This window comes from Falco rusticolus, chromosome 1 (assembly GCF_015220075.1).
Source record: "Falco rusticolus isolate bFalRus1 chromosome 1, bFalRus1.pri, whole genome shotgun sequence".
Lineage (NCBI taxonomy): Eukaryota > Metazoa > Chordata > Aves > Falconiformes > Falconidae > Falco > Falco rusticolus.
Window position 1 is genome coordinate 78,789,134 of NC_051187.1, and position 15,915 is coordinate 78,805,048.

Sequence of the window (15,915 nt, forward strand, 5' to 3'; positions counted from 1 at the left end):
CACTTGATCTAGAAAACATTTAAATTCAGGTATAATGAAAAAATCTAAATCCCTAGCACGTAAATTTGAAATGAGAAAATTTCACAAAGTCAGCATTGCTCTACAATCATTTACTTTCCAGATTTTACGTAATTTCTTTTTCAGAGAAAAACACCCACCATTATTTTGGCTTTTTATACATTTTTAAAGATCCTAGAACTGACCACCTTTTAAAATTTTAGAAGATTACAATCATATGAAAAGGCTGAATTAAATTACTGAACGCTTAATTGCTTTTCATTTTCTCATAGGAAATGTATCAGAGGACCGGTTTCATATAAATGCCTCTTTCCAGATTAATTCACATTAGCACATTCTCAAGATCTAGCTTGATGTTTCAGATTTCAGTTGAGTTCTCTTGAAGGTATATACGTACATCTCAAATCAGATCAAAGCCTGTAATTCCAAAGGTTCACATTAAATTGCACAGTGTAAGAATAGCAATCCAGCTGCCATTAATTCTGCTTTATAAACAGCTGGGGTGGAACAATTTAAGCTAGTGATCAAACAGAATTGCAGAGGAAAGGGAAAAAAACATGTAATTATACAACAAAAAACAAATATGGGAACCACACAGCTTTGCCAACATTGTCTTTGCATCTAAAATATCTGCCTTTCAGTTACCAACATTAAAAAATGCAATTCTTGGATTTGAAGCAAATTACAAATTTTCACAAAAAAACTATTCCATTTTTAACTTGAACAGTGTATATTTTTCAGTAGTACTTGCTTTGGAAACAAGGACAACTCTGAACTAGTTACAGTTAAACTTCTGATGAAAACAGAGTAACAATTACAGTAAACCAGAAAATATATCACCAAGGAAACATGCGTTAATGAACCCCTCAGTATTGCTTACCTGTCTTCTCTCTTCTACATTTTTACAATATTTTCAATAGCTTAAGTCATGAAGGTTACAAAGCAGCTGACTTTTGGTTTAAAAACAAAAACGTATTTGCAATACTATTGTCCAGTGAGTCTAAGACAATGAGATGATATATTTTTTTCTTCCTCTAAGGTCTACAAATAGGATCCGTTTACAAATTCACACTTCATGAGCGCAAGCAATAGTATGGTCAAGATAGAAGTCTTAAAACAAATGTGAAACAGAAAAGGGTTTCTAAAAATCAATACTCAAAATTTTAAAAGGCTTTTTAATTACCTTGTAATTTACTGTTGTCATATTCTTTTGGAATAAACCTAGTACCCAAATACTAGTTATTAAGGTCAGGTTGTAAAACCTCTCTCTTGTGATCTTAAATGTTGTACTTGCCTCCACAATACAAAAACAGACTTTCTTTCTACAAAAAGAATGACGAGACATCAGTGCCTAGGATTCTACCCTCATGGAGAGTAAACTCAAAGACTAAACAGACTGTTACAAAGCTTTCCAGTGGAAAAAGGAGTATTTTCCCAGTAAGACAATTTAAAACAGTAATGGGTAGACATATTTTTGGCCAGGCACTAGCCCAAAAACAGAGAGTGAGGGCTGAGCAAAATCAAATGTATTATATTCATTTAGTCTAGAGGGAAAGAAATGCTTCCCTGTGCAGCAATTTCTCAAGTTCCTTGCCAATCCTAACATCCCCTGATGTTTTCATATTGTTTATGGTGCTTTTCTTTTGCGTAACCCAAAATCATGCAAAAGGCAGAGTAGGTAAGTGACTGGAACTTGGAGTGCTGAAGAAGATGGAAATAATGCAACAGCTAAGTCAGTAGAGCACAAAAGGAGTAACAAACAAAAAAGCAGGAATTATTCCATTCCCACTGAAAACATAACTCTTGATCTGCTCCTTGACCTCATTAGCCTACCCACTATGAGTCTTACAGCAATTTAGAAGCTTCTCGACACCAGAAATCTCCTTAGTCATTCTGAGGTTGAAAGCCACCTTAGTTTCCACGATCTGCCTTTTCAGTGAATTTCAGCAATATCACCAGGCCTCCCACTATTTGTTTTGGTCTAAGGCTTACAGAATTCAAGGATCTAAAAGACAAAGACCCAAAATGTCTCCTAAGATGCTTCAAAAGAAATCTGTTCACATGAAACTTCTAAGAAATATGGGAAATGTGAAGTTCAGTACAGGAAGTAATTTTAGAGGGTGCACAGGGCCAGAGGTACGTACCTTCCAGTAAATCTCAGAAGAGATAGAAGAGAACTAAAATTTCCCTGGTTTAGTTCTCCTCTTCCCATGTACAACAACCATTTTAAAACCCAAAGAATAAAACCCAGAAAAATAGAGCAATTTTATGAGTTCAGTGATTTAGGGATAAATTCCTTATAACATTCTAAAGCAAAACAAAAAAACCTCATGCTATCCAGTAACATTTAATCAAATTAGGCATTTCTAAATTTTTCAACTATTCACACTTTATACAGACCTTTAAAATGCTTTGTAGCGGTGAAAAGAATATTTTTAAAGGGTTTTTGCCAATTATTACAAAATTAACCACAATTCTAATTTGTAAGCTGAAAACTTTATCATTAAAGGGAAAACAAAACTCAGAAAACATGTTTACTTCCTTGTAACCTAAGTCTGAAAGGCCATACCTATTCCTACCAACAAGAAACATTTCCCATGTCCAGCTCTGAAAGTGCAATTTTAAATAGGTATGTTCACTAGTGCTTTCTCACATCTGATCATGTTCTGTACCATTCACAAAGGTTTTATCAGTGCACCTATAAAATCAGTTTATGACCCTCTTACCCACCACTAACACTGTATAGTAACAGTGTATTTTGCTCAGTTACATTTGTTGTGATCATCTGTTTAACTGCACAGCAGTTCTGCTAGATCAGAATTGCATTCAGGAACTCACATCCTTTCCCCAGCATGTACTTAAAACTCCAAGGAAGACGATGCATAATATGGATGTGCAGAGTCCATCAAAAAACTCTACTTTGGTAACCTTTTCTCCCTCTGGTGTCTTCTACACACTCCCACTTGTAGGATGTATTACCATTCAGTATCAACATAAAAGACAAAACCCCCCACCTTAATTAAAAAGCAATTTAAGGACTGCTCTGCTAAATGAAGCATTACGTTCAGCCACTAGGTTGTAAAAATATTAATGTAATCCTACGTGGCCATTTTATATACTTATTCCATGACTGGAATGTGTCTGAGCATGCTGTGTGAAATCAGTCCTTACCACTTAAAAAGGTCACAGGAAGCTGAGGACACATAGTTTTCCAGAACCCAGCATCTAATCCATCTGAATAATGTTTTAGAATTAACAGTCTTACCTCTTCTCTTCACACAAAGCAAAAAGAGGGTCTGAATTTCTAATTATCATTATTTATGAAAGCAAATTAATGCTCTAATATGCAAAAACATAGATTTTCTCTATTTCTGCAGTACTTAAAGAAGTACAGAGGTACATTCATCAATAATGACATCCCCTGACTATTTTTCATTAAAGATTTAAGGTAAGAACATAGTACTACTTCATCTTTATGAATTGCTCTGAATAATGCTAAGTGCTTGCAACTCATGCTTGCAAATGATTTCAAGACTTCCATGAGCTTTTCTCAGCAGTTTCAGTAGCCTTCAATAATACTGAAAAACAAAATAAAAATGCAAAAGAGGTTCTATAGCCTTAATGAGGAGACTAAATGCTAAAGCCACGTAGGAACATTTTAAATGAGACTTGCAAACAGATTTGTTATTAATCGAAGAAGAGAATGCCTATTTTATTAGTAAATACACTTAAAAGGGAAGACTGAGACATTTAGTGTTGGAACATATATACTGGTGTATACTGATCTGAATGATACAGTAGGTGAAATATTATTATTGTTTACCCACACATAGAACATCTTCCATCTTAAAATGTAAAATTGTCTATGAGATTTTCATTGGCATATTCTTGACTTCCATGAAATAAAAGTTTCAAACATTTCAGGAATATTTTCAGTTTTAAATCTCCCAGGGGAAAAAAAAAATCGAATTCATATTACTACCATGAATAACACTGCAGACATAAATTTGTTGCAGAGACTCTGAAGGAATTTCAACAGCATCCCATGCAGCTGGTCCAGTTCCCAAGGAGCACTTGGGACCAACATTCAAAATGCATCTGCACCAGGTGCTGCATATAAAAAGGCCTTTTCCCTGGTCCACCAGCAAAGAGACAAGGAGCACATAGTCTTCAGAGTAGCAGATAGAATTAATGGATAGGTAGTTTGGGTGGGCAATGTTTACACATGAAACGTTTCCATTTGGATAATTTCTATTTGGTTTTTGAAAAGTGTGAATCACCACCTATTTAAGATGACTTGAAATTTATTACATTATTGTGGGTCTGGAAAACATTGCTGCCTGCAGCAGTCACTTCACCTTAAAAATATACTATTATATATACTAGTTCATTTTTTCATTTTCAGCACAAAAAGCACACAAAAGAATGTATGAGAAAGTTGTTGGCTTCACAGTGCAAGAAAAGCAATAAAAATTAATTTCTCTTTCCACACCAAAATTTTCTGAAGTTCTTCATTCTAATCCCCAAAAACTCTATGCATCTATGCCTGAGTGTCACACCAATGCAAAGATATTGTTTATAACAGTATGAAACAACTAATGAATCTCTACTGTAATCCACTTCAGCAGCAGTTGGATATTTTTAACCAGGTGAAAAAAACATTTTTTTCAAAAGCAGACTTGGATAGCATGATGGACAGTTGAATCAATCATATAAGCAATACTTCCTCATGAAAGGACAATGCTTCTTCAATACTGTTCTGGAGTTTAAGGTTGTGTCTTTCCCTGGAGTCGACAAACGTTTTAGATACAACTGTGCTAGTAACTCGTTTAGTTTAGCACAAATGGCCTCCGCTTTACTAGAATCCCAGCTATAAACAACATGAAATTAGTTCCCTCAACAGCAAAACCTGTATGTGACAAAGCAAACGGTACATAATTATGTTGGATACCCCTCCCACACTTTTTACATCTTCTCACTGTGGTTTATAGAAGCCTAATAGTAGACAAAACAAGTAAATGAAGCAGGAATTTGGAATAAAATCTGAATTACAGTTTACTGGCAGAATGTCAGATTTGTGACTTAACAGTGGACACTATATTCACCACTAACAATTATCCTTTGACGTAGGTTTAAATCTACTTGGATTGAAACATTTGACAGAGCAAATTTTTATAAAAATATTGTCTCAGTTAAAGTTAAATGTGTATAACACAAGTTTTTTACTAACGATTAGACTACATCTCTATAAAAATAGATATCACTAAAATAATACCATTTGCAAGCCAGCCTTCTATAAAAAAGGAACCAGACTGAAGATGCAGACTGTTTCCATTCTTTTGCTGCTGGAGGTCAGAAGGAACTGAAGTTGCTAGAATGTCATGTCTCCTTTTATTGCAATGCCACTGCAACATTTGGAAACAATGAAGAGACCAGAAGAAATGTGAGAAAGCTCTAACAGACAACACTTCCCACAAACTTACAATTCCAGAGCTGCAGTCAATTAAAACAGGAATATGCAAAGCCTCAGTGAAGGAGAAAGAACTATATTATTTTCTTCATCTGAAATTTTGTAAATGATAAAATACATGTTTATATTTTAGTGTGCAAATATTATGGTGTAAAAATACCATAGGCTGTTGGGCATGCATTTTTGTTTTTTAGGAGCCAGCATCATTACATTCTTACCTTTTTATCTTCTTTAGACTTCCTGATACTGTGTGGAGGGGCAAATTTGTTCTGCATGCAAAACATCTTCTTAGACCATTCATTTTTATGAGATTTTAACTGAGGCTGACCAAAGCTGCCATCAACTCTGTACCTGTCAGCTGGAATCTTACTCATTGGCGGGGGAAGAGTTCCACAGTTAACACTTGACCAGCCATCCGTAGAATCAGTGTAGGACTCCTGGTCACTAGCATTTCCATGCTGCCATTCTTGTAAAACATGCACAGGCAACCACCTTTGATTGCCTATGCCTGCAGCATTTTTCTTTGATGGGGGTACTGAATTTCGGGAGGAAACCAGGGGAACTTCAATACGAGCAGAAGGACTTAGGTGTTTGCTTACATTTTGGGACTTATCATTCTGAATTACTTCTAAAGGAACATTTCCTTCTTGTTCATGACAGAAGCCATTCCAATGGGAAGCAGGCTGATTTTGTCCCCTTCCTACTGGATTTTCCCACATGCTGTTAGGAATGTGTTTACTTGGATTGCTCCCTAAATCAACCACCAAAACCCTATTATTCTTTTCTTCTTGGTTAAAATTTCCAATTCCACTATCACTGTTACTGCTTGTACTATTATTCTGATGAGCATCTGCATCACCATCAAGAAAAGCTCTTGCACGCATTCCCTCAATCAATTCTCCCATATCCCTATACAGGACAGAAATAAACTGAAGAACAGGTAGAGATGACGTTGGGAACTCTAGACAGCCATTTGTGTCTGGATCTGCTGTACATTCCAGTCCAAAACGTCTTGCTATGCCCTGGTGAATTTTATGGTGAAATAGTTCAGGATCCACCATAAAAACATGGCAAGATGTCCTCAGAACACCTTCATCTTCCAGAGCAAAGCTTGCATCATCATTTGTCTGCATTGTAACTAGTCCAAAGAATCTTCTATCATCTGGGCAAACAGCACTGAATGCCAGTTTCTCTGCAGGATATTCTGCCACTACACCGGATTTGTCACTGCAGAGTTGAATACAGTCATGCATTATCTTCATCATCACTAGTGAATGGATTTTTTGTTCTGCTCGCAGACGTCTCATGCATCCACGAATAGCCTGCAAGCTCTCATTTTCCAAATTCGAGGTTGTTGAAGGAAGTTCAATCGAGCCTAGGTAACCTACAATCATGGCAACATTTAAAATGCTTGCATCTAATCCAAAGTCTTCCACACTCTCTAGTCCAACTCTAAAAACGGAATCATCGTTCAGGACTTTGGATATTTCTTCCCTTGACAGCAGGTTTGGATTGCTTACACTTTCATTGCCAGTTTCAAATTTAGTACCAGCAGAAATTGAAAACGACCTTTGTTTTGGTGCAGAATTATCTGCATGACCAGCACAAAGAGTAGGGTTCTCAAAGATCATGTTGAAAATGCCACCGGACTGCATTTCTTCAACAACTTTCTCTGCTCTGTTTATACCCAGAGCTTTAGAGTCAGGTTTGGGTTTCAGCCACCCCTTCCCATCATAAAAACCAACTTCTTCATCACTTGAACATGAATCCATATGACTAATCCCTTCAGCAATGACCATATGCAGGACTCCAGAACATTTTCCTATAAGTTTCACTACATCTTCATGAGAGGCTTTTTTCACATTGATTTCATTAACTGCAAATATCTGATCTCCTGCTTTAAGTCCAACATAATCTGCAGGGCTTCCTTTCATAACACAACTAAGAACACAAGGAGCTTGTCCAGAAAGGGTAAACCCATAACCTGCTCTTCCTCTAGCAACTTCCACGCTTCGTATCCGAGAAGCGGCATGCATGTTGAGTCGACGTTTGACCGTTTCCCCTGGTCTATACATTTTGGGGTTTTTTCCTGAAATAGGAAAACTTTTATTTAGTCTCTTTTCCTGTCATGTTTCAAGAGTATCACTTCTTCATCTGATGAAGCTCTAAAGAAAGAAAGAAAAAAAAAAAAGGACACTTTAATTCTCAGTCATATTTCACGTTTTATAGCACCCAGTATTCCCTTTAGCATTCAGAAACATTGCTAGTGAACTCTACCAAAAACTACTGCTAGAGAGTCAACACAACACTCAAAACAATTTGAAAAGGACAGGTACCACAGTCTTAATTTTACTGATGAAAAAGCAGTAGCAAATGCAAATAAAGTGGCTGTCCAAAATAAGAAAGTAACTGAATGGCAAAGCAAAGAACAGAATCTAAGTCTTCCGATGTACAGCCAGTGTTTTTATACTACAGCATGTAACATCTTCCCAAACTCTACCACACTACCTACTATTCAATTAACTTCTGGATTACTGCCAGAATACCACCAAATTTTACAGCACAGTGAAAATCCTGGATGAAGCTCATCTGTCCTTTCCCAGCAACATAAAAATTAGAGCTCAAGTGTGTCTATTTGGCTACAGCCCACCCCACATTATACTCCATGTATAGAAACAGGTACCAAATGTATCCATGTAAAACAGGTTAGAGAAGTTACCCCTAGAATTGCCTGTATCTCTCCACTGAGTGACTATAAAGGCAGAATAAAATAAGTGTCTCAGACTTCAACTTTTGCACATACATTTCAGTTACATACACAACAAATGGCCATTCAATCATGTATTAGACCAAAGGTATCCAAAATCAGATTTACTTTGCTACACCAATCAATCTACTCAAAAATAATGTCAGAAAGCAAACAGTATAAAAAAAATGCATTTCAGTCAGTCATTCCAACTTCAATGTGTTTCAGTTTAGCCTAAAATTTCAAAAAAAAAGAGGAAGAAAAAAGGAACTCCACATGCTGCCAGTATTAATCTCAGCATGACTTTACAATTAAGATAAAGCAGCTTTATATGAACAGCAAGAAATAGCAGATTTCATTACATTTTGGTGTTGACACTGAAGTCTGGATGTGTTGTTCCAATTATATACTCAGGTAAATTCCATTGGTTTAGACAGGGTTCCTCCACTAAGCAGGTTAAAATGAGTAATGTCTTAACACAAAGAATAGAAATGACAACTTGTTCAACTTTTGAAACTATACCCTTGTTGCATCATATGAACTTTTACTTCCACAGGTCTGGAGGATGACTGACTGAAGTAGCAGGAGGACTACAGCTACATACAATTGCAATAAACTCAGTCTGATTAAGTGAGAACTAATCTGAAAATAATTACTGCTCTGAGCTGGTCCACAGGCTTATTCATAACTCAGTCACACTGTAACATACTTAAAGTGTGTAAGGTACTCAAAGCAGGTATCTTGTATATGTGGGCAACTTTTTAGATAAATACACATAAATATATATACACACATGGAGAGACACACATTCATCATATCTAAAGTGTTAAATTAGTGGTGTCCAATCTCCTACTTGCATGGAAGAAAAATGACCAAGAAATCCTTCTGATAACTGCTCTCAGCTACAGAAATAACAAAAAACCCCAACCACACTCAAAACATGATGCAATCCACAGCACACTACTTTCACAGTATTTTTGCCTGGGATAGACCAAACAGAAAGACCGTAACTTCAAACATTCTACACACACACAAAAATCAAACACAATTTAGGATCAAAGTCTTAACTACCTAACTATATATGAGCTGTCCGATTACCAAATTTAAAAACATCACTGTTGTTTCTTGAATATTCTGCTAAATACTCAACTACAGGATGCGATTCCCTTAGGACCCTTCCAAATCCTAAACAGGACATCCTTCAAGATACCAGAAGACATCCACTTGGCTGTACTTTGAGTTTTTTAGTTTGCATTTTTTTTTGAACAGAGGGACATCAGGTTTTTATGTCTCCATGCTGCAGCTGTGACTGTTCAATGTAGTATGGTTTTTGCAAATTGTTTTAATATAGCAATTATCTAGCTTAAATAACAACAGTTCCCCTATAATTTGAGGAAAAAAACCCAAAAAACTTAGCTTTAAGAAGTAATGAAATGTCACACTTAACCTTTAAATGGAAATCATAACATAAGAAGTGCTCTGCAAACATTTCACCAAACTCACACATTGCTGTAAAAGACCCCTGTCAACTTGCATCCAGTCTTGTGCCTTAAACATAGTGACCTTTTCCTGATGAGGCTAAACTTGTGAACCAAGAGATCACTGTGCATTCAGCTATCCCCAACTAGGTCTGGTACTTTCTGAAAATAATAACTTCAAGACATAGTTCTCCAACCAAAAAAAACCGAACCAACAAATGCCCAACAGTAGATAAAAACCTGCTATCTAGGAGCATGAATACATACATGTTTTAATTTGTCTTACAGTGAATAATTTTGTTCTCAATTGTCTGGAGAATAGCCTAATGTGTCCCTTGGGTACCCTCCAAAACCATGCTGCTAACCAGGTCAACACAAAGCACTGTAGCAACTGGCACCTAAAATTGTGCTACTAGCTTGCAAAAGGAAAGGAAACAATTGAAAGAGTATTAGATTATAAATACTCTGATGAAAAAATATAATAAAAAGCAGTCATTACCAAAAAAACTTAAGACTCAATATTGTAATGTTGAAGAGCCTGATAAAAAAAAAAAACAAACAGATTTTTCCAGTTATCTTTCTAACCTATAAAAAATACCCTAAATGCAACTATAAAAGTCACACAATGAAAATACACTTAGTCTGCTCTTGGGAAGCACTGTCTTACCTCATGATTCCACATTTGCTATGACAGGCCTTCTAACTCTACTTGCAAGTCAATTTATCTATTTGCCTTCATAATCTATGCCCCTTACACATCAAGCATTTATTCCAGATGATAACTACTGATAAGGGAACATGATTCCCAAACCTGACCACTATAAAAACAAAACAGCAGGCTGCTAATACATTACTTTTATCTAATGATGCAGTCCCAGAGGTGTGAAGACTTTTAGCTATTAATATATTTGTGTAGTTTTGTGAGTGTAAAGTTAGGAAGTAATTCGACATTAAAGGGTGTTTTGCTATCAATGTGTATATATATTTAAAAAAAAACACCAACAAACAAACAAACAAAATCCCCACAAAACTGCATTACATCCACTGTAAAAGCCATCTCTCCCCTCCCTCAGTAGCTGAATATTATTGTGCACTTTTTGTGCTAATCACACCCATGACAAATAACAGCTTATTTATAAAGGAAACTGCATGACAAAGGACAAATGCAGCTCTTCTGTAAGAACCCTCAACATTAAAATATGTTTTACTGCAAAAATGGCATGATAGGCAAATGGAAAAATTACTGAAATAGTGTTTCTCAGAACCAGAGAGATTCCAACAAAGAACAACTCACAAATTGTTAACAAACTAGTTCAGAACTAAATTATCAAATTACCTAATTGTCTAAGTTTTTTTTTTAATTTCTTTGCAGATTTAACACCTGAAGCTAAAGAGATGTTGTACAAAAATGGCACAAACTTCCACAGTTTCAAAGTAATCATACGTCTGAATATCCACTTCCTGTAATAAATTACAAAATGTATAGTGTATCCAGTGAAACAAAGACATTATTCATCATTTTAGCTGCTTTGTGGGCGTCTGCATGTTTACCAAAACATGCAATTGTTAGTGACCTATATAACCTGTGATAACAGTCACAACTAACCAAAGATAAAATTATTTGAGCTGTTGATTTTCAGGTCAAATTAAATACCAAATCTTAACGAGCCTACCAATCATATACTAGTATAATTACAGCACTGAATTTTACTAATTTGATAGCAAAACTACATTCAGTCATACACAACAGGTCAGAAAAACAGTTACACCACAATACTACCCATGGCCAAGCTTACTTTGACTTTCTGCTATCATTAAGCATGATTAAGTAAGTCTTAAAGAAAAAAGTCTGTACAATGCCAGAATACATCAGTGACTATTAGTCAGGAGTATATGTGCATTTTATAGCAGAAAGCAGGCCTATGAAAGCAGAGTAATTTGCAATGCACAGTAACTAAATCTCAATAAGAGTTTTGCAACATTTCAATATACTTAATAAAAACACTGAAAATACAGAATTTCTAGTATCATTTGGAGAACATCAAAAATATAAAATACTATCATTTCAGAAAATTCATCAAAATTTGTTCCAACACAGCTTAGTAATATGACACAAAACAAATACAGTTTAATAAGTACGAAATATTTCACAGGACATTTCAGACAGAAACACTAACATACACATTAAAAGTTGTTCAAGTATGTGAAATAACATAATTTGTCCAAGTACATCAGCTTTGTCACAGAACTGCAAAACAAAAAGAAACACTCCAGCGTTCTGCCAGCACACATTCTGGTCTACCATTTCAATCAATTATTTTGGGGGTATAAAACACCCAGAAATACCAGTTACAGTTGAACTGTAGTTTATCCCAGAAATACTGCATTTCTTCATGTAATGTTTTTACACATCCTAGCGTAAGTGCTATCTTTTCATGTCATTTTCAAACCCTCAAGAGAAAATAATGCTTATTTGCTTACTTTCAAGGTAGAGGTGGTTTGTTTCCTGCTTCTGCTCTTGTTAACTCATAGCAACAAAAAGAACAGAAACAGAAGGCATACTCCTGCTATAGTCTATGTTAAGACTATAACCTTGTTACACAGAGCAGTGAGGGTGCATGAAGTTTAAGACTATATTACTGATCACCAGTTCATTTTGAAAAAGCCTGACACTCAGCATAACAGGATGCATGGTAATGCACTGCTTATTATTTTAAAAGCAGATAACTGGTTGGCTTCGCTGTGTTTTTTTAATAGTGAGACTGTAAGAGGATAAAGCGTGCACAGAGAAGAGAGCCTGTTCCCTCATCCCGCACACACACACACCTTGAAGTGCCGCAAAACTTTTCAGCATGGATGCCACTCGTTAAGGCAGAACTGTCTTTCACAAGTGATGTCACTACAAAGCACAACTGAAGTTAATGAAATTTGAATTCCACTCACTATTCAAATGTGGTACATGTTTACAGACAAGTTACACAAGAAATATAACAGCACAACCTGTCTAAGACAGCTACCAGTTGTTTGAGAACTTGGGCTGAAACAATATTTTAATTAAAAAAAATCTTATCAGCAATTCACAATTGGCAAGACATACCATTATGTTTCCTGAATAAGCAGCAACCACTTTGCCAGAAAACAAACAGGCATACCTAGCTTGATCGTTCAAAAAATACTGACTTTAATTAGTAACAGCAGGCTGGAAAATAGTTGTTAATAAAAACTCTTCTCACACCGAAGCCAGCGTACAAAGTGCAAGGAACACAAATGGCGCATTGGCTGTTCTGTCTTGACAAGACCCATGCGACTAAGGACAAAGTTTTCTAAAGCCACTACATAAACAGTCATGTGTTTACAACGCAGATTAATTTATCTGCTATATTTAAGAAGGTGAAAAGGTGCTTTGTTGGTAGTTTGGCATTTTGTTCCCCCCCCCCCTTTTCTTGCAAATACGTTCCAAACTGCCGGGACGCCGCGGAAAAGGGCAGCATTTCCAGCTGAAGGCAGCGACACGCGGGGTCTGCTGAGGGATAACAGCGGTCGGGAACAGGCTGGGCACGGTTCGCAGTCAAAGGCAAGAGCTTGGCGGGGCACGGCCAGCTCCCGCCGCCGGCTTCCCGGGGCGGCACAGGGGGGCGGCACAGGGGACCCGGCTGCAGCGGCCCGCCGCCCCAGTGGGGAGGGGGGGGTCCTGCACCCGGCGCTGCCCCGGGGGCGCGGAGGCAGCCCGCGGGGCACGGCGACCCGCAGGCCGCGGGGCGGGGGTCAGCGCCGCCGCTACCCGCCCGCAGCAGCGGTGCGCGGGGCAGCCGCTCGCCGGGAGGGTGGAGCTGCGGGAGGAGAGACGCGGCACCTGAGCCCGCAGGGGCGGTTTGAAAACTCAAGCGGTAAAAACAGAGGGGAGGGCACGGGGCACCCCCGGGACCCCGCACCCCGCAGCGCTGCCCGCCAGGGGTCGCGGCCAGCGCCGCAGCCCAAGGGGCGCGCAGAGGGGGCGGCGCGGGCGCTGCCCTCCCCCTCGGCTCCCTCCGCCGCGCTCCCCTCCCCCCTCAGCTCCCCTCACACCGCCCATCTGCTGCCGCGCCGCCGCCGCACCCCGAGCGGCGTCCCCTCGGCTGCGAGGGGGATGGGAGAGCCCCCCCTTAGACCCACTCACCTCCGTCCCCCAGGACTCCGGCTACTCTACTGAGGCACCAGCTCCCCGGTCACCGAGGAGACGGGCGCCGGGGCTCCGCCACACAGCGCCACGGCCACTGGCTGCGCGGAGCTGTCAGTCACTGCACTCACCCGGCAGGGGTGGCGGTCGGGTTCCCGGACAGAGAAAGGGGAGAGACAATACCCAGCGCCAGAGAACTACAGCTCCCGGCGTGCCGTGCAGCCGGGCCGCTCGCCGCGGCCGTGGGGCGCGGGCCGCGCGGGGCATGCCGGGACGGGTAGTTCCTCCGTCTCGCCCAGCCGCCGCGCCAGGGCGCGGCGGGCAGCGGGCGCTCCGCCCCCTCGCCTCCCGCGGGCGGGGAGCGCGCACGCGCGGGCTGACGGCGCCCTTTCGAACGGCCGGCGGCCGCTGAGGGGGCGCGAGGCGAGAGGTGTCATGGTCGGTATCGCACGGCAGCGACAACTTGTCAGTGCGAGGACAGAAAGTGGAGGCAGTCCTCATATAAACAGCGCGATGGTGTTAGGCGGTGGGGAAGAAACTCGTTGTAATAACCTGTGGCATTGAGAAGAAGGGGCAGGTTGGTCAGGGCAGACAGGCTGGCACTAGCTTCAACCGTTAAGCTATCCAGTGAGAGTAAGGAGGCAGGTGAGGCATTTCATAGTAATTAAGCATCCAGAGGGCAAAAGTATGTGTAAAGGAGAAGTTTTGCCACTCAGATGTAGCAGGACACAGGCAAGAAGTTCTCAAAATACATTGGGAACAGCTCTTTATTTCAAAAGGATGATACTAGAAAACCTTGTTTAAAATAGGAGAAATAGGAAGAGTGGAATATGGTACACGTAAAAGTGAACATCAGTTGAGAGGTTCCTGGGGAACATAAGGTCCAGAAAAAGGGAAGAATTAACCAAATCTGTTTGACTTAACAGAACCTGAAAGGGTATTGTGATCTTTGCAGAAGATTGTTATCTTTAGTTGTTAACAAGGACTTGTAGAAATCCTTTGTATGTGGGGGGTCTCTTCATTTCAGTGTGTTTCTCTATGCACCAGAAACCCGAAACGGAACTGAACCTACCAGTCACAAGGTAAAGGAGAATGCTTACCTTTTCTTTCTGTGGGTTTTTGGGGGGTTTTGTTGCAGAGCTTTTGTCAGTCTCCAGGGCAGGATAGCTATCCCACAACTCACTGTTGCTGTTACGTCTGTAAGTTAACTTTTAAATTTTAAATCTGTGGCTTGATGATTTAACTTCAGTAATCTGTCTAATTTTTATCTAGTCTGGGATGTTGTTTCTTGATATCTCCTTCCCTTTCTTAAATGCTTACAGTATGCTGGCATCTTCAGGAAAAATAAAAACATGGGCCAAAAGAAAAAGCTCTTTGGAAAAATGGAGATCCTGCTCCCATACTCCAACCTCCGCCTTCTCATTCTGCTGGCTTTTTCTTTGTCAGTCTTTCCCAAAGAGATTTCTACCAATGTGAAACATTTCAGATCAACTGAGATCCCAGTTTTTTTATCTCTTTCACCAGGTTTTATAGGAAAAGGTTCTGAAGAGGAAAATAACCAAATAAAATAAGCATTATTTCTTTTCCTTATCTTCACAGAAGACATCTTGGCAGATCAGTGTAAAATTACAAGATGATAGACCTAAGTTCTTCAGACATAGTGTCCTATAAAAGTAATTATTGATCTTTTAGGGAAGCTAAACATTCAAAATGTAAAGAAGAAAAATGACTGATTGGTTTTAAACCTCACATGATTGATTCTTTCAGGTGGGGTACAATAGTTAAAAAAAAATATTCTAGAGATCTAAATATGCCCAAAGTAGCAATAATTCTTCATCCCTTTGACTGTGGAGATGTCACAGGGAAAAGAATTGCATTCCATAAACAAAAAGTGGTTGCCATCCCTTAATGGCCCAATTATTTCCAGCTTCCATATGAAGCTGTCAAGGCTGTATGTCTTTTGCCACTATTTCTGTTGCCCATGCTACCCCAACCAATCTAGCAGTGACTTGTGCTGCCTCCTTGCTTACTGAAGGGAAGGCTGGTC

At 39.2% G+C, this 15,915-nt stretch overlaps 1 protein-coding gene across 3 annotated transcripts in view; it reads right to left on the reverse strand.

Annotated features, from left to right (window-relative positions):
* Positions 1-14,014, reverse strand: part of RGS12 (regulator of G protein signaling 12) — an 87,400-nt gene extending 73,386 nt beyond the window's left edge. For all 3 annotated transcript variants that reach the window (XM_037385870.1, XM_037385865.1, XM_037385877.1), the window contains exons 1-2: positions 13,869-14,014; positions 5,707-7,653 (exon numbers count right to left, since the gene is read on the reverse strand). In XM_037385870.1, the coding sequence (XP_037241767.1) occupies positions 5,707-7,563 (1,857 nt within the window). In that variant the 5' untranslated portion in view covers positions 7,564-7,653; positions 13,869-14,014. The remainder of the gene's footprint in view (positions 1-5,706; positions 7,654-13,868) is intronic.
* Positions 14,015-15,915: the final 1,901 nt, after the last annotated feature.